Source organism: Sinocyclocheilus anshuiensis, unplaced genomic scaffold (genome assembly GCF_001515605.1).
Source record: "Sinocyclocheilus anshuiensis isolate Anshui unplaced genomic scaffold, SAMN03320099.WGS_v1.1 scaffold492, whole genome shotgun sequence".
NCBI classification, from domain to species: domain Eukaryota; kingdom Metazoa; phylum Chordata; class Actinopteri; order Cypriniformes; family Cyprinidae; genus Sinocyclocheilus; species Sinocyclocheilus anshuiensis.
This window is the reverse complement of record NW_015558605.1, coordinates 891,100-916,174: the sequence shown is the minus strand read 5'-3', so window position 1 is coordinate 916,174 and position 25,075 is coordinate 891,100. Positions and strand designations below refer to the sequence as shown.

Sequence of the window (25,075 nt, the reverse complement as noted above, 5' to 3'; positions counted from 1 at the left end):
ACTAGAAATCAGTGGTTAAGTTGTATTTACAACACTGTTCCAGAACACTTCAACCCAAATATTCAGATGTGTGCAGCACATTTTATGGAGGACTGTTTCCTGATCCTGGGAGAGTAGACTACAATGCTGTTCTGACTCACAGACTGTAAGTACTTTTTTATATTTAAAGAATTTGCCACTGACGATTCAAACTCGAGTTTTTTGAGCAGTGTAGAGTAGCACTTGTTGTTTGCCATTTCTCCGATCACAAATGCAGACATGGTTTTATGTTATGCTCCGGCCGAACAGGGCGTCATCACAATATGGTGAGGGGCGTAACATTTCCGTCACACGCTTGAGGTATTCGGCCAATCACAACGCACTGGATAGCTGGCCAATCAGAGCACACCTCACTTTTCAGACCGATGAGCTTTGTAAAAATCGACGCATTTCAGAAAGGCGGGGCATAGAGGAGAAACAATAATGTACAGTATGTGGAAAATAATGTGTTTTTTAAACTTTAAACCGCATAAACACATTTCATTACACCAAATACACAAAATAATGTTATTTTTAGCAGCATCATATGACCCCTTTAAGGTTATCTAAGCAATCAAAGAACACAAAAGGAGAAATTCAGCAGAATGTTCTCACTGCTCTTTTCCATACAATGAAAGCATACAGTAACCATGAACCATCAAGTAACCAAGAACTGTCAACAAAGATAAAAAAAAAAGAGAAATTCCAACACTCATTGTCTTCTGAAGGCATTCTTTCAGGATTTGTTTGAGAAACCGACGAAACTGCGAGTAATTGCAAATCCTTTCTTCCATCGCAGCTCTCAAAATGTGCATAATCTAAATATTTTGTGTAAAAATGGCCCACACTAAGTCAATGATGCCTAGTATCAGTAGCAGTTTTTGAGATTTCAAGATTCCCCCAATCGTTTAGAGAGAACTTGGTCTTGGACGCCTGGAGGCGTTGCAACTATGGCTGCCAACTGAGCAGACTTTCCTTGAAAGCAACTTTATAGATGACCAATCTGCACAGCTCTACCTTTACAGAAAGTGTAACGGTCAACTTAGATCATGTGTACCTTGATAACCAATCACATTATTGCACTGATGTCATTGAATTTCTGCCAGAGTTTTATTATGGTCAATTGACCCTTCGCAGAGAGCTTGACTGACAGGCGATCTGACCAATCATAGCGCCGAATCTGTCATTCTGTCCGACAAACAAACCAGACAGGAGAGTAGATTAACGTGGGTGAACTTAAACTTGAAAAATGGTGTGTATTAATGTCTTTCTGAGGTTGAAACAAGATCACCTTCTGATGTTCATTCATGTTTATTTCATGCTACAACTAGTAAAGAGAAAGAGATGATCGGTTCACGTGCCGCTTGAACTTAGGCGCTACAGTGATCTGACATATTAACAAATACCATTTTGTGGCTCTTATTAAAGAGTAATTGTCTGTTTGAATTTCTTAAAAAATGACACAATTTTAAAGCTGAGACTTTGTTTGAATTTCTTAAAAAATGACACAATTTTAAAGCTGAGACTTTGTTTTATACCACAAGTAACCTGCTCTGTCTTGTCTGTCGGCGTGTTGTCAGTGTCTTCTGTGCTCTGTAATGTATTTTTCACTGCGTGAGAACGTGATGTGTGGGGTGAGAGTGGCATGGCTTGTCAGATGTAGCAACAGTAACAGTTTGATTACGGTGGCAGGTAAACTCTGCAGGACCGTGGCCCGTGAGGTGCAGGATTGGATGCCTCTGTTATAAGACCACATGGAAGGATCGTCATTCACAAAGTTCTACTCATCAGCTGCCCCTTGTATTAGTGCCTTCACTAATTTGTAAATTATGATATAACCTCCCAATACGTTAAAAAATCACCAGATTTTATTTGGGCCTAATTATCTGGAGTTGAACCCCCTGGTCACTGAATGTTCACACTGCTTTTGTCCATTCATTGACAACATAAAGGCAGTCATAGCGGCCGTTCACACAAAACGCGTTTTCTGCGTCTAAAAATGCAAGACGTAGTGCTCAGGAATAGTTAGTTTTCCTCCACCATGTTGCCGTCAAATAAAAAAGTTGCCATGCCAACTTGCTACTGTAAACAAAAGCACGCAACGCTTGCCCCGCCTCCGTAGTTTTCTCATTGGTCCACTGTTTTGAAACTGACACGGCGTCTTAAAAATGCGGCACTCATGTGCGAGACGCAACAGTCAAACATGTCCGTCTAATGAGTTTAGAAAAACAATGGAAAAGTAGTGCATTGGAATGGAAAAACGTGTTCTGTGTGAATGGGCCCCTTATGTGATTGGAATGATATATGTTTAATTTTGGGGTTAAATATTTGTTTAATCTCCGCAAAAAGCAGAAACATAACTTAAGAAAAAAATAACTGCAAGATAAACACTTCCATCCATTGACTGAAAATGGTTTTGATTGTCGGGGTCTGACAGGAACTGGTCAGGACAAAGACATATATAGATGGCAGACACAAAACCAAGACTCTCCCCTGAGAAATTAAACCCTTCTGTCTCACTGGGACACGGTGAGTTCATGCACGCCTCTTTTCCTCATCTGTTACTCTTTTTATTTTCTTTTTTCTCATATTATAAAACTAAAGCAGAACTATTCCCCACAATACAGAGCGCTGTGACGGCTGGATTCATTGTTGTCTCATGTGTAACCTCTGCTGACACTCTTACTCTCAGACGCTTTCAAACCAGTTCCAGCGCTTGTCATCAAGTGAAACCAGCTGTGGCCAGTGTTTCCTTTCATTTCCAAGACTGAAAGATTCTTACTTTTTTCTGCTGTGTTTGAATATAAATATGTGTGAACATGAATTGACTTTACAAGCACACTGCTCATGCTGCAGAAATACTTCTACTTTTTTGGTTGTACTGTATAATAACAGTTCGGTAGTTCATGCACAAATAATGAATATGTATTTTCTTGAACATACATGTCACTGAAAATACATAAATCATCTGAAAATCTGTTTTTGTGTCCCAATTCGCATGTCCACTCTAATGCTATTGCAACCTTTCTTTAGTTGTGATGATTGTCTTTTGTGTTGTGTTGACAACTTGTTTTCAAATGGACCAACCGTCTTTGCATCTGGGATTTTTTGTGGATTTATGGGGAAATTAAAAATGCTCTTGTGCCCTTGAAGGAATGGGATCTAACCCTTATACTAATGGGTTATTATAAGGCATATGCGATGGTAGCTTCAAGGAAATTATTTTACTGTTTAGGATGATGTAACTTATTGTGGCGAGTCCTCAAAAGATTCATTTAAATATATTTGAATATTTGGTTTTGCAAGTTTTAAGACATGTCTATAAATTAAACAAATGAACAACAATAAATTAGGCGTTATTGTCAAAAGAACAGCTAATGAGGTGATAGAAACTGTGCTGCATTGTCATGGTAAGATAAAGAGGAACTCGCATTGTCTTTTACTGCTCCCTTTGCCATTCTACATATATTAAACTGTATTTAAAAGTTATGACCAGCCTTAAAGAAAAAATTGGGTAACTACTGTAAGTTATGATACTAGGCTAAGCATTTTATGCAACTGGCCACTGAGGTTCATTGCTCTATCAACTGGCCTTCTATCAGTGTTGCCAAGTCCGCGGTTTTCCTGCGGAATTGGGCTACTTTAACACTGTTGCCGTCTATTTGGTTTTTCATGTCCACGGGTTGAAGCGACTCCAATAACATGACATTTATCCCCTGGAATGCGAATTTTAGCAGGGGAAACACACCAAAAAACGCATATTTTACCCCCCGGAACGCAATTTTTAACTGGGGACCCCCTCGAAACGCCATCGGGCAAGTTTTGAGTAGCGATTGGGCGGGCTTTCTTGTGAAAACATGGCAACCCTGCCTTCTATCCAGTGCAAGGTAATACAGAATGTGGAGGCATTGTTTCTCAAAAGCGTAAGCTTAACGGGTTAGTTCACCCCAAAATGAAAATTCTGTCATTAATTACTCACCCTCAAACCCGTAAGACCTTCGTTCATCTTCGGAACACAAATTAAGATATTTTTGATGGAATCCGAGAGCTCTCTGTTCCTCCCATAGACAGCAACGCAACTGTAATGTTCCCAGGTCCAGAAACGTAGTAAGGACATCGGTAAAACAGTCCATGTGACATCAGTGGCTCAACTTCAGTTTTGTGAAGCTACGAGAATACTTTTTTGTGTGCAAAGAAAACAAAAATAACGACTTTATTCAACAACTCTTCTCCCCCGAGTTACCGTCTTCCGCCATTTTAGAGAGTATCACAACGCATATGCATGCGTTCCCCTAAGCATAAACAACGTTAATTATGTCGATTACATTCATGCACGTACTGTACGTTCTTTCCACACAAAACGTATTCACTGATGTCACATGGACTGTTTTACTGATGTCCTTACTACGTTTTCTGGACCTGGGAACATTACAGTTGCGTTGCTGTCTATGGGAGGAACAGAAAGCTCTCGGATTTCATCAAAAATATCTTAATTTGTGTTCTGAAGATGAACGAAGGTCTTACAGGTTTGGAACGACATGAGGGTGAGTAATTAATGACAGAATTTTTGGGGTGAACTAACCCTTTAGGCGTAATCGTAAGCTAAGTTGATCGTACAGACCATTGGTGGCAATGGCTCAACGATCTACTTAGGGTTATGATGCTTTTGGGAAACACAGCCCTTCAGTCATCCCAAGAGAACCCATATCACACGTCTCCTAAACTCACTCCACTGAAGTCACACAAGCAAGCACTTAAAGGGACGGTTCAACCAGCTGTTTCTTTCTTCTGCTGGATTCAAAAGAAGATATTTTGAAGAATGTGGGTAACCGAACAGTTGCTGATAGCCATTGACTGCCATTGAATTTTTTTCCCCCTTCAACCACTCAACAACCTCAATCAAGGCATTTAATAACTAACTAACTAACTAACCAACTAACTAAATAAATGCTTTTCTTCTTTCATGCAATTTTTTGTTCTAATGTAGATTTAAAATAATCCTGGCATTGTATACTATGAATATTGTTGGCTCTGTGACAAAATGCTTGTTACTGCTTTTTAAGTCACTTTGGATAAAAGTATCTGCTAAATGATTAAAAACAAATAAATACAGCACTACAAAAATATGAAAATAATGCATAATTTATAACATCTTTTTCTTATGATTTGTACATTATTGTTTTTCTTATTTGAAAATAAGAAGTAACATAAACAATCATGTAACTTATTTTTCAAGCAAGTAGTGCCTTAACATGTAATATGCGACCATGGACCACAAAACCAGTCATAAGGGTCCTTTTTTTTAAATTGAGGTTTATACATAATCTGAAAGCTGAATAAATAAGCTTTCCGGGTTGTTAGGATAGGACAATATTTGACTGAGATACAACTATTTGAAAATCTGGATTCTGAGAGTGCAAAAAAATCAAAATATTGAGAAAATCATCTTTAAAGTTGTCCAAATTAAGTTCTTAGCAATGCATATTACTAATCAAAAATGAAGTTTTTATATATTTACGGTAGGAAATTTACAAAATGTCTTCATGGAACATGACTTTACTTAAAGAAAAATCAATCATTTTGACCCATACCATGTATTTTTGGCTATTGCTACAAATAGTCCAAAAGAAAAATGGATAATTTTGACCCATACAATGTATTGTTGGCTATTGCTACAAATATACCCCAGCGACTTCTGCTTTTGTGCTCCAGGCTCACATATTACCAAAAAAATAAATAAAATGACATGACTGAAAGAAAATAAACAGATGTCAGTGGATGCTGATTGATAAAAGAGTGTTAAAAGACAGATTTGCCAAACAAATGCAGTGTCCAGCTCACTGAAAACAAAAGCTGTCAAACACACTGCGCTCACCAAAGACATAAATAAACACACTGAAGATGCTTCATTCATTGCATCACTTGTTTTGGTCAACTGCCACAATAAGAAAAGATTTCCATGTTTTCTCTTCTTCTCTATCGCGTGCAATGATATCAGATTTACAACAATACAATCAAACCAAAAAAAAAAACACTTTGTATAATGTATAACCTCAATTCATAACCCACTTACCACACTGCAAGCAATCTCCAATTAATGTTTGCAAATGAATAAATCCAAAAGTCTCATTCTGCTCCGATATTCGAACACTCGTTGCGGCTCAGAGCAAAGCTCAAATGTCTGACAAGCGAGGCATTGTCTTTTCATGAGAAAGATGTTTGATAAAATCATTTGCAATACACTGGCACAAAGACAGCGATTCAGCCTCCGCTATTATCTGCATATGTCTCTCATAATACACGTAGTATTAAGCACCAGTTTCATAAGTGTGCATTAAACAATCATTTGTCAGAGTTAAACTTTCTTTAGGAAAGCCTGGAGTTTTAGAGGCCTTTATTATCACAGACTTACAGGTAACCTCATTCCTTTAGAAGAGTAATATTCTTTTGCTCGTTTTGTGAATGCAGGTCCTGTCTCTTTGTTTATATTCAAATACTGTGTGAACCACGGAGGAACGTCGCCTGCCGTCTCAAGATGTTCAACCCTGCTATCTGTAACGTCCCTGTGGACTGTTTGTTGTGGTTTCTTCCGTTTGTGTTGGTTTAGCCCGTCTAATCATTAGTTAATCACCGTCATTGTGCTCACCTGTCTGCCTCTAATTATTCAACCCATATTCGTTCCTGTCTGTCTGAGCATTGGTGTCAGTTATTGTTAATGTTACCCCTGTTTGTTGTGGTTTCTTCCCTTTGTGTTGGTTTAGCCCGTCTAATAATTAGTTAATCACCGTCATTGTGCTCACCTGTCTGCCTCTAATTATTCACCCCATATTAGTTCCTGTCTGTCTGAGCATTGGTGTCGGTTATTGTTAATGTTACCCCGAGTGTGTGTCTCACCTACCTGAACCTGCCTTGTTGTGTCTACAATAAATGTCATTATTGGAATCCGTGTCGTCCTCGTCGTCCTGCCTGCCTCCACACACCCGGTTCCGTGACACTTATCATACACCGAAAGATGAAATATGTGTCTTCTGAATAAATCTGCTGAACTTACACATATCAGTGAAACTCTAATTCAAATAAAAGAACAAGTGTACTTACATGTGAATGTGAAAGATCAGCTTCAAAAAACTATTGCAGATACAGATAATAACACATGTGAATAGCTATGGGTGCAGACACATGGTCAACTTGCTAGATGTTACAGGGTAAGGAGTGTGCTCAGGGCTATTAACCCAAGAAAGGCCGCAGGCCCAGATGGAGTAACGGGAAGAGTACTCAGAGAATGCGCAGACCAGCTCTCTGCTGTCTTCACAAAGCTTTTCAACCTGTCCCTGTCAACAGTCACCATCCCTACCTGTCTGAAGTCAGCAACAATTATCCCACTACCGAAGAAAACCGCCATTAGGGGCCTTAACGACTACCGCCCAGTTGCACTTACCCCAGTTATTATGAAGTGCTTTGAGAGGCTGGTGCAGCAGTACATCAAAGCCAGCCTCCCAGACACCTTTGACCCTCATCAATTCGCATACAGATGTAATAGATCTACGGAAGACGCAATCAATACTGCCTTGCACACAGCTTTGCTTCATTTGGAGCGCCAAGGAAACTATGTGAGGATGCTTTTCATTGACTATAGTTCAGCGTTCAATACAGTTATTCCCGATAGGCTGGTAGCCAAATTGCTGGATTTAGGTCTTTCCTCTTCTATCTGCCACTGGATTAATGACTTTCTGACCAGCCGTCCACAGACGGTTAGGTTAGGCCCCTATTCCTCCTCCACTTTAACACTCAGCACAGGTGTCCCACAAGGCTGCGTGCTGAGTCCACTTCTCTACGCCCTTTACACTCATGACTGCATCCCAATCCATTCCACTAACACTATCATCAAATTTGCAGATGACACGACCGTTGTTGGACTCATCTCAGGAGGAGACGAGACGGCTTACAGAGATGACATTCAGAGACTGGCAGAATGGTGTGGGGCAAATAACCTGGCGAATGCTTAAGAAAGCTCTCCAGGGGGTGATTAACTCAGCACAAAAAATCATTAGTTGCTCTCTGGCTTCCTTAAAAGAACTTTACACTTCACGCTACCTTAGAAGGGCAGAAAACATTTTAAAGGATCCTTCCCATCCCGTAAGTTACATGTGACTGCACTGTTAGGATTGCTCAAATTTCACTATACTTGTATAGTGACAATAAAGAAATCTTGAATCTTGAATCTTGAAACCTTTCCAATATGGCGGACAACTCAGTGGCCCACAGAAACAGAGATGGAAGAAAGGAAAGAGAGCAGAAAGAAAAAAGGGATGAGAGGAGCAAAATGTAGATGCAGAGTATAAAGCTTCAAAATATCACAACAGGACCAGCTCAAACCAGCATCCCAGCTTCAAAACATACCTAACCAGCATATGCTGTTTTTTTCAACAGGGCTGAAGTTCATTTAAAGTGTTTTGGGGAAAAAAACAGCAGAAAAAAAGTTTTAAAATTACAAACATTTTAAATGCGCATATCACTTTTGGTAGCCTATTTGTTGTTGCATGCGTGTGTCACATTTCTAAGGTATTGTAGATGTAATCAATATTTTTTTAGATTTAATCAAATTTAATGTCAACACCAGTGTTGGGAAAGTTACTTTAAAAAGTAATGCATTACAATATTGCATTACTCCCTAAAAAAAGTAACTAATTACGTTACTTAGTTACTTTTTGTGTAAAGTTACTTTTTATGGTTACTTTTTAAATCTGGGCAGGGCTTGCTTGTTTGTTTTTAATATATAAAAAGCTCTTCTTTTACAAATGTAAAAGCCCTTTCACACCAAAAGTGAAATAAATCCGCCTCAGGCTGAAGGAAATGTAAATCCATGTCTGTACAGTAGAGGGCGCAGCTCAAACAAATTGCATGAAGAATATGATGCAGGAGAAGAAAGTTCAACACTATTCAGCAATAACAAAAATGCCTGGTTGTGCCCCCTCAGTTTTCTTAATAAACTTAAACCGTTAATGGATAATTAATTGGAGGAGCATGGGCGCACTGTCCGCAGAGAGCATAAAGTAGCCTATCAGTAGGCTACCGCAAGAGCGATTCGCGAGCAGATGCGGGTTACGGTCATAGCAAAGCTTTGATGATGACAGCTAATTCACGATTTACCAGACTCACTCACTGTATTTCATCCCCTGCTTTAATAGGGTTACAAACTCTTTTCATGCTACATTAATGCTATAATGCATATTATTTCATCCCCTGCTTTAATAGGGTTACAAACTCTTTTCATGCTACATTAATGCTATAATGCATATTGTGTCATGTTTATCAAAACGACCTCTGCACTTACTCCCGATTTCTCTCAACATGGCAACACGAGGGCTGTCAGCCAATGAATGGGAAAACTAAGTAACTGGCGTTACTTATTTGAAAAAGTAACTCCGATATCTCCTTCTAAGTTAAAAAGTAATGCGTTACTTTAATAGCTACTTAAAAAAAGTAATCTGATTACATAACTAATGCGTTACCCCCAACACTATCAGTTGTTTTAAATTTAATGCATGAATTTAGTGAACTTATTAATTATATGCATAGCCTGGGTTTGTTAAATTTGTTGAATATGCCTGTTTAATGATAGTAAAAAAAACTATATTTATATAACTAAAAATGAATAAAATGAACTAAAAAATTTGTCTGAAGACCTTCTCGAAAAGAAAAGAACTGAGTATCTAAATTACAAGTTTAAAACAATTAAAGTGGCCCACTTTACCTGAAATAACTTGCCTGAGTGAAGCGTATCAGATGACCTTATTTTGTGAAGTGTGCTGAACCAATCGGAGCTGATCACAGCTGAAGAGTCCACCAACGGGAGTCCGCGGGAGGAGCGGCTCTTCATCCGCGTGCGGAAGCGCCTCAAAGTCTGGCTGACCGTCCTGAGCTCCATCAGTGCGACTCTGTGCTCCTGGATGGACTGCAGCAGCGTCTGAAACTTTCCGGCTGCGGGAAACCACACTGGATTCGAGCGTCTCGGGTCTGAACGCAGAAGCGGTCATCATGACGGAGGAGCAGGATAAGTCCGGCGCGGAGCCGCCGTGCAGTCCAGCCGGCTCGTCCAGCTCCATGTCCCCAGAGGAGTCTGACTCTGACGCGCCGGCATCCCCCGCCGGACCCGGCGTGATCACGAAGCTGGAGCGCGAGGATGAGCGGTTCCCCGTGTGCATCAGGGACGCGGTGTCCCAGGTGCTGAAGGGCTACGACTGGTCCCTGGTTCCCATGCCGGCGCGGGGCAGCGGCGCGATCAAGAGCAAGCCGCACGTCAAGAGACCCATGAACGCCTTCATGGTTTGGGCTCAAGCCGCGCGCAGGAAGCTGGCGGATCAGTACCCGCACCTGCACAACGCCGAGCTCAGCAAGACCCTCGGCAAACTCTGGAGGTGAGTTCAATCACTCTATTATTATACATACAAACACACACACATCATTATTATTATTGCATTTTAATATTACAAGAAAAACTTAATCTTCAAATGCCTTCAAATCAATAAACATAAAATGATGCATTTAGACAACGCCCTATAATAATAATAATTATTAACTCATTAAAAAATGTTAAGCTCGAGATGTACATTTTTGGTTACACTTTATTTTAAGGTGTACTTGTTACAGTGTAATTATACATTTAAGTACTGAGTAATATTAATTAAATGCATGCACTTACTTTAGGGTTACTTGCATGTAATTATGCATCATTAATTGTTATTATAATAGTAAGTACATGTGTAACGAGCACACCATAAAATAAAGTGTTACCAAAATAGGGTTAGGATTAGTGTTTGTCTTAGGGTTACTTGCATGTAATTATGCATCATTAATTGTTATTATAATAGTAAGTACATGTGTAACGAGCACACCATAAAATAAAGTGTTACCAAATTTCCTGCAATTATCCTGAGTTCTATAACAAAATGCATTATTACTTAGAAATGATAATATTTACATATTTAAATGCATTTAATCTCTGCCATCTTTAATATTTAAGCAATATCTGAAGAGTTCAAATGCAAAAGCCTTTAAGTGCCATCTGAAATTTTCTTCTAAAATGAGCATTTTATGTTCAGTTATTTCACTTTAATGTAAAAAAAAGAAGAACCTATTCATTGCCATTAAAAGCGAAATTACTGAACCTACACATAGGAGTATGAAAAAAAAATGCTAATTTTTGAAGAACATTTCAAACAGCACTTTTGAAGTCACTCTTCATTTATACTTTCCGTAAATTATTCAGTATCTTTTAATCTTAAAGTCTAAAATCAGTTATATTTTGTCATGTTTGTGTGTAATTCAGTCATATTTTGTGTGTAAAGTAGTGGGCATATTTCTGATCCAATTCCCTTCTCTCCTCAGTAGTTTTTTTTTTTGTCCGTTTCCTAACTTTCCTATCAAATAAAGGTAGAAAAGCCCCAAAAAATACATATATATAAAACCCCTGAATGCATTGATAAATATCACTCTGAGTGAAAGTGAATCTTGACCGATGGTCACTCGACAGGCTGTTGACGGAGAATGAATGGAAAGTTTCCAACATTTCTGGAAAGTTTCCAAAATTTACTGGAAATTTTCCACCTTTTTGCAACCCTAATTCTGTGTAAATACTGATTGCATTTAGTGGGCAGCACTCCGACATATCTCTCCTTTGCAGTTGTTTTTGTCAGTTTCCTAACTTTCCTATCAAATAAAGCTAGAAAGGCAAAAAATATAACTTTAAAATCTAATAAATATAATAGTTAATCTTGACCGATGGTCACTCAAAAAGACTTGACGGAGAATGAAAGACGCTATGTGATGCATGCAAATGTATAACTCCAGCTTCATTATTATCCTCAGGCCAGCCTCATGGACCCCCGACACCCCCTACAACGCCCAAAACAGACCTCCATCACGGAGGAAAGCCAGACCCCAAGCATGAAGGCAGACGTCTGCTTGACGGCACGCGACAGAACATCGACTTCAGCAACGTTGACATCTCAGAGCTCAGCACGGACGTCATCAGCAACATGGAGGCCTTCGACGTGCACGAGTTCGACCAGTACCTGCCGCTGAGCGGCCACGCCGGAGCCGCTCCAGACGGTCAGGGCGCCAGCTCCTACGCCTCGCCCTACAGCCACCCTGCCAGCTGCGGGGCCTCCTGGAGCCGCAAGGGGCCCGTGGCGTCCTCGCCGCCCGGCACGAGCGAAGCCAGCCAGCACAGAGCTCGCATTAAAACTGAGCAGCTGAGCCCGAGCCACTACAGCGAGCACTCGCCTGAGTACGGCGTTTACAGCGCTCACGGATCCTCGGCCGCCTCCGCCTCGTTCGCCAGCGACTATACAGACCTTCAGAGCTCCGGCTACTACAGCCCATACGCCGGCTACCCATCCGGTCTCTACCAGTACCCCTACTTCCATTCCTCACGGAGGCCATACGGGAGCAACATCCTCAACGGCCTGTCCATCCCGCCCTCCCACAGTCCCTCCGCCAGCTGGGATCAGCCGGTTTACACCACGTTATCCAGGCCGTGAGGCCCGGCCGCTTTGTGCTGTGTCCCTTACTATAACGAAGGACGGTCGCCGTGATTTCGCCAAGACAGACGTGTTGCTGGAAGGGGTTGGGAATCGAAAATCAATTCCGATTCCAGAATTGGATACTTAAGGTCAGGAATCGGATACTTGTCGTAAAATTAAAATTTCAATTCCACTTACTGATTCCTTTTTTTTAGTTGGCGAAAAGGGTCTGTTGAAAATGTAGCCTAGATATTTGTCTTTGAATCATTCATTCAAGAGATTTGTTCAAATACACTGATTCATCCAGTAATGAGTCTTGAGTGAGTCATTGAATCGTTCCATTCATAAACTCTATGAGATTTTGTTTAGTTGTCTAATATTTTTTCTTCAGAATTGTGAGAGAACTAAAAAAAAAGACTCAATTTGTCCAGAATCGTGCCGCTCTGTTGCACACCAACAGCTCTTAATCGAGTCCAGTTTTTATGTAGCCGGCTGATTTTTGTTCATGGTATTCAGCAGCAGTTCAATGTTTTGCAAAAAGAATATGTTTGATATCTAAATGTTGGGCTTTATTTTTTTAACCACATTGGAATCAAAACAGGGAATTGGTAAGAATCGGAATCGATAAGCAGAATCGGAATCGGAATCGATACAATTTAAACGATTCCCAACCCTATTCATGGATCAACATTATCGTCCTAACTTTAGCCCTACCTCTAAACCTAACCCTACCCATAATTTATCCCAAAAATCAGAAGGAAATGATAGTTGAATAAAACCTAACTCTGGTTGTAAGGCTAAAACTGACATTATCTGTAAACTTATCCCTCAATTCTGATTGGTTGCTGGGAATGTTGTTCCAGGATCAACAAGGACGTTGATCCAGGAACATTTTGCACTCGGTGAAATCACGTTCACCAATGAAGGACGACGCTAGCTGAAGGGGTTTGTGCCAACTAACTGAGCGATGAGTGCCTGCTGATTTTTCAACCCATCAGAACATTGACGGTTGGTGCTAAACGTGATGAATTTGAAGAGCCAGCAGAAATCCTCTGTGAGGACTGCCAGACGCTCCAGGATCGGGACCAATGAATATTCCAGAAGCATTGGCTTCATTCAGAATCTCTCCGGTTAATCCTTTTTTTTTTTTTTTTTTACCTAAAACGTGTTCATTTTTAATTCGATGTTTCATATATATTTATGTTGTGTTGTCATTTTTTTATCGTTTGTTTCTGTTTTACAGTACTTACAAAAGCTGAAAGGGTGGAGGGCTGAAATGATTTCGATAAACAGCCATATCTTTTTGGACATTATTTTTGAAAGCATTCCTGTGTGTGTGTGGGGGGATTAAAAAATAATAGAAGACGTTAATTGTTAGCTGTTATTTTACGTATGCATCATTTTAGTGAGCACTTTTAACACGTCAAAGGCTCTTCGGTTGCAGCAAGCTCATTAATAATTGCATTTTTAACATCGCCAGTCGTTAATACACGTTTGTTGGCATTGACCGTCTTGAATTAAATCGGGATTCTTTAATTATATAGCAATCCGTTGAACATTTTAATGACCTTTTAGGCTGTGAAACACAAACACACAAAACAGTGGTTTACTCTACGTTGTTTTATTCTTGTGTATAATTTAAAAACGACTTCTCTTTTGTAAACAGCCTCGTTCTTACAAAATGCTAACTAGTAATTGCTGGCAATATTTGTGGAGAAAAATAAATTTATTTTAAAAATGTTTGTCTAAACTTTCGCTCAGCTGATGGCTACTATTGTGCTTGTGAATACTAATTTTCAAAAAGCAATTGTGTTGAATTTCTGAACAGTTAAAAAAAACATTTCAGTAAAATTAACCGATTAATGTGTTTGTTTTATCAAGTTTGAATAAATTAATGAGGTTTTTTGGAAATACCGAGCAAATATGTATACACCAAAAGCTATTAAATGATTGCTATACTTTGGGAAATAATAAGTCTCTGTTTGAAGCAGCTGCCGCAGTGACATTCTTAGCAGCAGTTTTTCTTACATCTGCAACTGAAGCAGCAGCAGCTGTCAGCGTAAAGACAGGCTGCCGTGATTTTATTCAACAAATGCTTCTGTCATTTTCCGACCATGTCTAATTGTAATAACATTTTAGTTACCATTTTGTAAGACATAAACAATGTTTACCGCAAGGACAAGCGGTTTGGAAAATGGCTGGATGATAAACAACACTACAGGCTTTTTAATTATTTTACTGTGGTTCATTTCAAGCGATACATGAGCAAACTTGTTTGCATTTTAGAGCCACATTCACAGATGAGAAAAAAAAAACTGATTCTAAGTGCATATATGAATAATCAACATGCTACACAAAAATGATCTAATTCCCAGTCGTTATTGTAATTCTGTTTAATGATGCGTTTTGAGAGAATTACATATCTGTCCATTCCAACACGTTTGACACGAAGAGGAAAGTCATATTCATGTTCCATAAATATATGTGACCCTGGAGCACAAAAGCAGTCGCTGGGGTATATTTGTAGCAATAGCTAACAATACATCGCGTCAAAACATACCTAACCAGCATATGCTGGATTTTTCAACAGGGTGACCAATCCTAATCAATGGAAAGCTTATTTATTTAGCGTTCAGATGATGTATAAATCTCAATTTCGAAAAATGGACCCTTGTGACTGGTTTTGTGGTCACATATTTCACTTTTTAATCTCGTTGTAGTCATACATGGAACTTGTTTGTCAGGACAGAAACTCGGATGAGGAAAAGCATGGAAATGCATGTCAGCTGCTGAGAGATTCAGAGCATCCGGGGCTGTGCTCTGCTGGGTTGAATTTCAAAGCGGGGTCTGGCATTCATGCCAAGCAGTCCGGGGAGGAAACACGGTGCCACCGCAAAGAACTGCTGAATTTTAATGATCTATTCTATTATGTGCTGGAGGGCTCTATTGTCTCTCTTTCTCCGGGGAAGTAAGAAAAGAATTAATTGGACAGAAAATGGAGGGGCAGGAAAACTGACAGTCATTAGGAGGGATGTGAATGGATGATTACACGCACACGGCTGGATTTCTTCCCCATACTGTACGCTTTAACAGGAATACAGCCCGATGACCAGTATTGCAATTAGGAAAACTTCAGCTCATAATCGTGACAACAGCGATGATAATAATAAAACTGATAATTAATGAGCAGATGGGATGTGGGTGGCTTTAAGAAGACTAGTTTTTCTCTCGTTTCCTCTTGCGTTGGCCAGATAGTTTGAGGAGGAACTCTTCAGAGAGAGCAGACGTGACTCAAGCGCATGAAATAAAGGCACTCGGGTCTCATTTCACTCTCAGACATCCTTTAGAAATCAGCTTCTGCACAGTGAAACACAAGTGATGGATAACAAACACACACACACACGGCGTTTACTTAGAGGTTTATGGAATGTCTCCATTTAAATAACTCGTTTTAATAAACTTTCATACAGAAAACGTTCTGCATCTTCAATTTTCAATTGTTTATAATAATACAGAATGAAGTTTTTTGAAAATCTAAAATGCACAGGATAAGGAGATGGAAAGTACAGTTTGTACAATAGAAAAACCATGAAGTCTATGGAGAGTATCCATTAAACATGGAAAACGTGTGTGTGCGTGTGTTGTTTTAGGAGGAGAAGCCTGGTGGATTTGTTGTGAGCTTGAGGATTCTGGGAACTTGGGACTGATTTGCAAGGGAAATGAAATAGACATGAGTGTGAATCCACTTTCTCTTTCTGCGGCCACTTTTTGGATTTCATATAGTGTTTCCGCTTTGAATTATTACCTCAAAACTACAACAGAGAAAAATAAGCGTACAAGTCTCACTAAACGTCACTGTATTTGTAACGAGATTTGGCGATAACTATTTAATATTGTCATAAAAGAAGGTTAGCATCTCAAAGCTCGGCTTTTCTCACTACATTTTTCCCATCCCTGTTGAAAAAACCAGCATATGCTAAAAATAAGCGTACAAGTCTCACTAAACGTCACTGTATTTGTAACGAGATTTGGCGATAACTATTTAATATTGTCATGAAGGTTAGCATCTCAAAGCTCGGCTTTTCTCACTACATTTTTCCGATCCCTGTTGAAAAAACCAGCATATGCTGGTTAGGTATGTTTTTTTGCTGGTTTAAGCTGGTCCTTTGCTGGTTTATGCTGGTCCTTTTGCTGGTTTAAGCTGGTCCTTTGCTGGTTTATGCCTGGTCCTTTGCTGGTTTATGCTGGTCCTTTGCTGGTTTAAGCTGGTCCTTTGCTGGTTTAAGCTGGTCCTTTGCTAGTTTTTTAAGCTGGTTCTTTGCTGGTTTAAGCTGGTCTTTGCTGGTTTATGCTGGTCCTTTTGCTGGTTTAAGCTGGTCCTTTGCTGGTTTATGCTGGTCCTTTTGCTGGTTTATGCTGGTCATTAGCTGGTCATGTGCTGGTCCTAAACTGGTCCGACCAGCTTAAGACCAGCAAAGGACCAGCTTAAACCAGCATCCCAGCGTCAAAACATACCTAACCAGCATATGCTGGTTTTTTCAACAGAAATTCTCAGAACTGCTTGTTCAACCATCTATTCACACATTTATGCACATCATAAAAGCAAAAGGAAAAGAAAGAAACCACTACCTCATTATATACATTAAATTCAGTGATACACATGGATTCATTACGTGTTTATTTCTACACAATGGGTTTGTCACAGAAAGATAATGAACTTTCCTTGAGGAAATGGAGGGATAAACAGAAGATACACCAGGAGGTGTGTTCAGGTATGCATCTATTGTTCAGACCTCCATAGGCGTGTAGGACTGCTTTAATGCCCCTGGAATGCTGTGTGTGGGAGGAACATTTGCCGAGAGCTTTCATATTCTCACAGGACGGAGGTGGAGAAACAAAGAGAGAGACCAGAAGTGAGAAAGCGAGAGAACGGGTTAGAAGTAAAAGCAGTCTCTGCTCTCTCTCGCACTTCAGTCGGTTTGGCACACAAACACACAGGAAGCATGAAGAATTGTATGTGTAAAACTTGATCATGCTTGACACACAACAAGCATTAGGGATTAAACACGATCTCTCAGTACTTTGAGCTGAAATGATATGTAAATGTTTAAGTGTCTTTGTGGACTTAATTAAATTTGATAACGGAACACCAGAGCAAGTGTCAGCTATTGTAAAGAAAGAAAACAGGTTTGTTAGAAAAAGATATTTGATACTTTAAAACTAGGAGGTGCACATAACATAAGCAGAAAAATATCCGCTATTATTGCTCCCGTATTCATCTCAATGACTGCTGTTGCTGCAGGAACCTTCTGAAATCTGACATTTTTTAAATCGGCGATCTTTGCACGTGTTTTGAGCACCTGAAACTAAATTCAATTAATAATATGCAAATTAAATGCATACTGAGAACCTGAGTGCGTATGTCTAATCAAATTTGTTCAATGTTTTGCTAGTAGAAGACCACTACTGAGAGACTGTAAAGTCAAGTCACTATCGTAAATTAGAAAACTGGAACAAAAACAGTTCTTTCAGAACATAAGATCTCCTTCATCCTAAGCTGTCTGTCACGAGTGTATATTTTCTGTTGTATTACTAGAGGGAACACTGTGAGGCGCTACTGTGCTCTTGATATGTGAACACACAAGTGAACTCCCAATATTCGCATTTGCTGCATTGAGAGTCTTGCAGGCCATTAGAGAGCATGTGCATGTGACAAGACGTGCGCAAGACTGTGCAAGATCTAAAAAGGCCACACATACTAAATCTATAATTGTCACGATGTGGGTTGGCTGAAGCACACAGCGAAGGGGTAATCCAAAAGGAGAGTCTTTAATTATCAATCCAAGAGTTCAATATAGAATAACATAGGAGATTAACACCACAACGTATTTTTAAAGCAAGACAAAGGAACTGAGGAAAACACGGCATATAAACACATGGAAAGTAATCAGGGAGAACTGAAACAGGTGGAGAACTACATCAAAACAGGTGAACAGAATAGACTAATCAGGGAACAACGGAAAACTGGGTCAAGGCAGGAAGAACAGAAACACAGGGACTTCAAAACCAAAACAGAAAATAAATATGCTCTGAAATGCTATTAGTGTCACGTTTAAGTATATCCCATAATTCATCATGCTCAGGAACTCACGTGACCTTAAATCATGAGATGTTAAGAAAGACATTTCAGTGTAAGTTACTTAAGTAGTGAAGTGCAAAGTATTGCACTTTGTATTTTGTAAAACATTTGCAATTGCGGTAACACTTAATTTTAAGGTGTCCTTTTTACACGTTACATGTACTTACTATTATAATAACAATAAATTATGCATAATTACATGCAAGTAACCCTAAGCCAAATCCTAATTCTAACCCTAACCATGTAAGTACATGTAGCTAATTAATATTACTCAGTACCTAAATGTATAATTACACTGTAACAAAACTAACACCTTCAAATAATGTGTAAACACAATTGCTTCTTTGCACTTTGTTATTGTGTTGACTAATTGACTAATGAACACACATTTAGAAATTTATTTTAAAGTGCAAAACACTGAAAATCAAAATTGTAAAAAAAAAGAAAAAAGTGTAAAAATAAAATTTTACCATCGCTTTAAAGGGCTGTTCACACGGATCGTGTCTTTGCATCTAAAAATGTGAGAAAAAACTGACACAAAAAAAGACACTTGTTCTTTGTCTGAGCTTGTGAACTTGCAGTCTATTGATGCTTGTGGCAGATTTAAAGAACAAATCTAAGTACCGTGAATTCAGAGAACTGACCAAGTCATTGATAAGAGATAGAATCGTATGTGGCATTACAAATGACCAGATCAAAGGGGTTTACAACAACCCAACCTAACCCTACAGAGAGCAGTGGACATTTGCCATGCCAGTGAAGTGAGCCAAAGCCAGCTAAAAACACTGCATGACAACATTTTTGATTACTTCGGGGAAACTTTTGTAATTAGATAAATTGGTGTTTCCTTTGTGGTGTAGGCTCTCTTTGGGGTAGGCTCTTTGGAGTGGCTCTCCTTATAGTTTTTCAGTTATTATTAGTTGATGTTGTTAGGGTTAGGGATTGCATCAAGGATTGGCTCTTTAGCCCTTTCTTGTTTGCAATGGAGATGGACAGGTTGACGGATGAAATTACGCAGGAACACCCATGGACTATGATGTTCGCCGATGATATCATGATTTCTAGTGAGAGTAGGGAACAGGCAGAGGTAAGTTTGGAGGTATGCACTGGAGAGCAGAAGAGTGAAAGTCAGTAGGAGCAAGACAGAGTACATGTGCCTAAATCGGAGAGAGGGCAGCAGAGCGGTGCAGTTACAAGGAGCAGAAGTGGTGAAAGTGGATTAGTTTAAATACTTGGGGTCAGTTGTCCAAAGTAATGGAGAGTGGTAGAGAAGTTAAGAAGAGAGTGGAGTGGGTGGAGGAGAATGTCAGGTGTGATTTGTGATAGAAGGGTACCTGCAAGAATGAAAGGGAACGTTTACAAGACGGTAGGTAGTAAGACCTGCTATGTTGTCTGGCTTGGAGGCCGTGCTACTGACAAAAAGACAGGAGAAGGAGCTGGAGGTGGCAGAGTTGAAGATGCTGCTATTTTCTTTGGTAGCGATGAGGATGGACAGGATCAGAAATTAGATTATTAGAGGGACAGCACAGGTAGGACAGAGGCAAGACTAAGATGTTTTGGCCATGTGCAGAAGAGGGATGCAGGGTATATGTCAGGAGAAGAGTGTCGAGGATATATACAGTATCTCACAGAAGTGAATACATTTTTTTCGGATAAGCAAAAAAATAATAATTTAAAGTACAGAGAATGACAATGCCGTGAAGGGTTTTTGATATAGGCTAATTTTATGTGCATGTATACACAACTCTGTATTTCTAGTGTATGTATACGCAACTCGGTATTTCCGCACTGTCTGAAACACGTCTCTATGCTTGTGCACGCTTTGATTGTGTGCAAGAATAGCACGTGAGTAACGAATTGAGATCTCTTTCGTTTCTTCTTCTTGTGGTTTAAAATTGCTTGTTCGTGTAAATTGGCAAATTAATCTGCGAATCACGTGTGCGCCGAACGGTAGGGTCTCGTCCGTATGTATTACGGATCAACTGCGATCCGTTTAACTCCTAATATGTGACAGATCAGAGCAATCTTTCATTTACTTATTTAACATGAAATTGTCAAATTGCTACTCCATATCAATCGCATACAAAGAAAATACAGAATAATTAGAACAATCATTAACATAAAAAAATAACAGAGTGTCGTATCTATAGGATACACATTTTTCCCAAAACGTTCTTGCGACCCGGTAGCAATTCTTCCACGGCCCGGTAGTGGGTTGCGACCCGGTGGTTGTGGACCTCTGGTGTAGAGCACTGGTGGACAAAAAAACAACCAAAAAAAAAAAAACTTTTGGTGTGTGACTGGCCGCTTATTTTACATGATACAGCAGCAGCTGAATGTTGTCAAAATAAACTCTCAAAATACTCTTTTATTTGATTGTAGGTGAATATTCATTTGTAGACAAATAATAAAATTTTAAACTCAATTCTGTATTAGAGAGGGAACCAATGCAGGGAAATCAAAACAGGTGTAATGTAATCAAATTTACAACAAAAAGAAAAAATTCGAACCTATGGGGATTCAAGTGAAGAAAATCTTTTTTTATTATGCATTATTATTATTATTTTATTTTTTTTAAACTTATATTTATGGCCTTTTTATGCCTTTATTGTGAGAGGACAGTAGAGAGCTGACAGGAAAGCACTGGGAGGAGAGAAGGGAGCAGGATCGGCAAAGGACCTCGAGGTGGGATTCGAACTCGGGTCGCCGTTTATTATGCATTATTGTAAGATGTGTGCATATGATGGAACACAATAGCTCACAATAACAGGAAAAATAGGATGAAAACTTGTTGGTCATGTAAGTGTGAGTGTGAGTGCATCCCTAACCGTTACTGCCACACACTAGTGATGACTTGTCTCCCTTCATCTCAGAACTGCAAATCTATTTGTCAGGGTCTGATGTATCCACCTAAACTTGAAAACATTTCTGGAATAACTTAAGATTTGAATGCTTTGAACAATTTAACATGTAGATAAAACCATTAATCAACATTATGAACAAGACTGGCATCATCTGATGGCAAAGCTTGTACTTTCGCCATCCAGCAGTGCTGTCGTCTGTAATGTGCTTCAGGTTGTGGCGACAAACATTTGAAGCCTGAAGAGCAGCTGTGCCTAAATCAAAGCCTGCAAGTTCACTGACCACAGCAACATCCACAAAGTGGTAAAAGAAGGATGGGTACCACTTCTGTGTCTTGTGGAGCACTTTGTAGGATCCAATGAGGGCATCAGACAGGTCCACTCCCCCATAAACCTGTTGTAGTCCAGCACAGCACCGGGAACAGGCACATGCACTTGAGACCACTGCCCATCATTGTCCTTCACCCTCCTTTGCTCTGTCATCTCCGTATGGTTTGTGGAAAGTGAAGCACATCAGCACTTCCCAGGTGACTTTCCATTTCACAAACAGCAACCAATCCTCTCTGAGCCATTGCATGGACCCTCGTGGGGCATTCCATGGTAGTCTGTTGGTATTGGTCTTTGTGAAACCGATCAACAATTGTACAAACGATACAACCGATTGTAAAATACACACTATGGAAACAGCAATAAAAATCCATTCTATTGACTTTATAAATCGTTTTATTTATATCAGATACATATTGTGTAGGTTACTATAAAGTTTATTCTATTTTTCTCCCAGTTCACCGGCCTCTTAATTTCGGGATGAATTGACGCGTTGTAAATCCCACACATCTGATTCTCCGAATTGCAGTGCAAATACGGCTCCCATCTTGCATTATAGATCATCTAACATGATAATTATTAATGTGTTAAAATAGACACGTATATATTTACTAATGAATTGTACTAGGATGAAATTTAAAGTTAATTAAAATTTAATAAAAATATTAATTTGAAATAAAATGTTGCCTCAGTGCCATTTTTGTGACGTCACTTTTACCTCAGTTCTGTCAGACTCGCGTCAACACACTGACAGTGCAATTATCTGAGGAAAATATTTTACCCAAAACTTCAGGGCCCGATTGCATGAAAGCCCTTAAGCTAAGAAATACCTTAGTTATAAGGTTAAGGGTACCCTTAGTGAAACTTGGGTTGCAAGAAAATACCTAAGGGTCAACTTAAGGAACCTTAAGGCTATCATTAAATGTCCCCCTTAATTATTTAAGTGTTGCTACAAAGTCCTTAGTTACCATTTCACCTAAATTTAAGTGACCGAAACAGCTCCCTTAAGTCATCTTAAACTCGGTATCTGCAGGATTTTTAAGGTCAAATGTAAGACTTTTTAAGACCTCTATTAAGATCTGCACAAATAAAATTAATACCATATGATCACAATGTCTATGGTAACATATAAAACTGCAAAAAGCATGATTTAAAATTCCCATACAGGTTTTCACAAGAAAAAGAGTCGTATCAAGTACTAAATGGATTGAAACAATTATTAACGATCAATTATTATATTAAATAACATATATATATATATATATATATATTAGTGTCTTAATTGTTTCGATTTTTATAATGCATTATTTTCTTGTCCATCCACCAGTTCACATTTACAACTCTGCATGTTTGCAGCGTAAAAACATGGGTATTTTCACATTGGTACAAAACAGAAAGCTTATTGAAACTGCTAATTCATTCTCTGCCAGCAGGTGGCACTTTCAGAATTGCAGAAATATAGCTGTTTCCCCCATAACGACTGTACCAAACAGTGCAGAAACGTGAAGCGCTCATGTTTATTTAATGAAATGATTATTAGGTTTGTATTTCATTATGTACTGTTTATTGTGAGATGTAGTAACCATAACAACCGCGGCACCCATTGCCATATGTTGCCAGAAACTACTGTAGAATGCTTAGTATAAACATTTAAAGCGTAAGGGTGATAGTTAAGACACTTGTTGCAATGCTCTTAAAGAAATCCCTTGCCTCAGAGATTTTTTTCACCTTAAGCTGGGCGTACACGGTGCGAATTCTGACGGTCGGAAGATCATATGTCCACGCACACGATACAAGTGAGTTTATCTGAAAATCATACGGACGCAGTGATATACGACACGATTTTACGCTCTGCCGAATTCCGAAGCAATCGCACAAAGTTCCGCGCCAAAACATGGAGGAAGAAGACATTGCTTTGTTGGTGGCAGTAATTCTGTAGCTTGCAACAGGATAAAAAAGAAAAGAAAAAGAAGGGCATGGCAAAGAGTTTGATTGAAAAACAGAACAGCATGGACTTTCTGTTCTACAAAATCAACTCGAGGCGAGTGTATTTCTGTGTGTGCATGCTTTTACATACTCATTGATGTGGTTGTGGGAGATATGGGAAAAGTAACCATAAACCATAGCATATCACTCAAGTTTGTTCAAGTCGTAACGTCATTTTTATATTTAAACCAATTTAATTTTTGGATAGTCTATGTATTGTATACGTGCTGTAATATGTGATGGAGGCCAAATGTTTAGATTGATATGAGCAAAACGTTGTATTGTTGTGGGAGGACAGTGATGCAGAGTCAACACAAGTCATAAAACTGCCTGCAGGCTTTTGCTATATTACTTACATCAGTACAATATTGTCACAAATCCTTTCCGTGGCCTTCCATCCGATTGCCACCAGAGGTCGCCCTTCCATTACACTGACTCTCCCATTACACAGACTCCATTTCATTGATTACACCCTCACCTGTAGCCAATCACACACACAATATAACACCCACTCAGACCCTTCTCAGATTGCCGAGTATTGTTTAGCGATTATCGCTCTCCTAGTGATAGACTCAGAAAACTCGGAATGGCTCCATAAAGTAGCTAAGTCTAGTCTAGTCCTGTTTATTGCCTGATTTATCTGTGTCTTTATCCTAGCCTGTTTATCTCGTCCTGTCTGCTGTCTGCCTGCCTTGGACTTTATCCTGTCTTGGATTTTCCCTTTGTCTTGCTGTTTCGAACTGTGTTTGCACCTCGCCTGAACTATTTCCTGTTTGTGGATTACCCGTGTGCCTCGCCCTCTGGATTACGTTCGTCATCGATTGACCCTCGCCTTTCTTTGGATTACCCTTTCATCTTGCCTGTGCCATACTCGTTGTTGTTGTTGACCATAGCCTGTTTTGACCACGTATTTGAATAAAGCTTTGCATATGGTTCCGCACGCTTCCTCCGTTCACTCCGTAACAAATATACAGTGGTGGCCAAAATTATTAGAACACTAGTATTTTCACCAGCTAAAAATGGTTTTAAGTCAGTTATTTCTCTGCTGTAGTGCGTCAGTAGGAAATAATCAGTTTACATTTCCAAACATTCATTTTGCCATTAATTGTAATAATCCAGTGAGATTTTTGTTTTGCAAAAGTCTGCTTCAAGAAATCTACCTGCAAATCTACCTGAAAAACTCCGCACAAGTGCACCTATAGGGCAAAAACTGCTTTAAA

General features: G+C 39.3%; 2 protein-coding genes across 2 annotated transcripts in view; both read left to right on the top strand.

Annotated features, from left to right (window-relative positions):
• LOC107680187 (gastrula zinc finger protein XlCGF57.1-like) overlaps positions 1-25,075 on the top strand; it is a 964,523-nt gene that overhangs the window by 643,622 nt on the left and 295,826 nt on the right. The window lies entirely within an intron of this gene.
• On the top strand, positions 10,057-12,648 carry sox8b (SRY-box transcription factor 8b). Its single transcript, XM_016475964.1, has 3 exons — positions 10,057-10,436; positions 11,552-11,576; positions 11,892-12,648. The coding sequence occupies exons 1-3, from the start codon at positions 10,057-10,059 to the stop codon at positions 12,558-12,560; spliced, it is 1,074 nt and encodes a 357-aa protein (XP_016331450.1). The 3' UTR covers positions 12,561-12,648.

Coding starts and splice junctions, on each gene's coding strand:
- sox8b (XM_016475964.1), top strand. CDS start 10,057: ATGACGGAGGAGCAGGATAAGTCCGGCGCGGAGCCGCCGTGCAGTCCA. Junction 10,437..11,551: donor ACCCTCGGCAAACTCTGGAG/GTGAGTTCAATC, acceptor GTCACTCGACAG/GCTGTTGACGGAGAATGAAT. Junction 11,577..11,891: donor TGACGGAGAATGAATGGAAA/GTTTCCAACATT, acceptor TCCTCAGGCCAG/CCTCATGGACCCCCGACACC.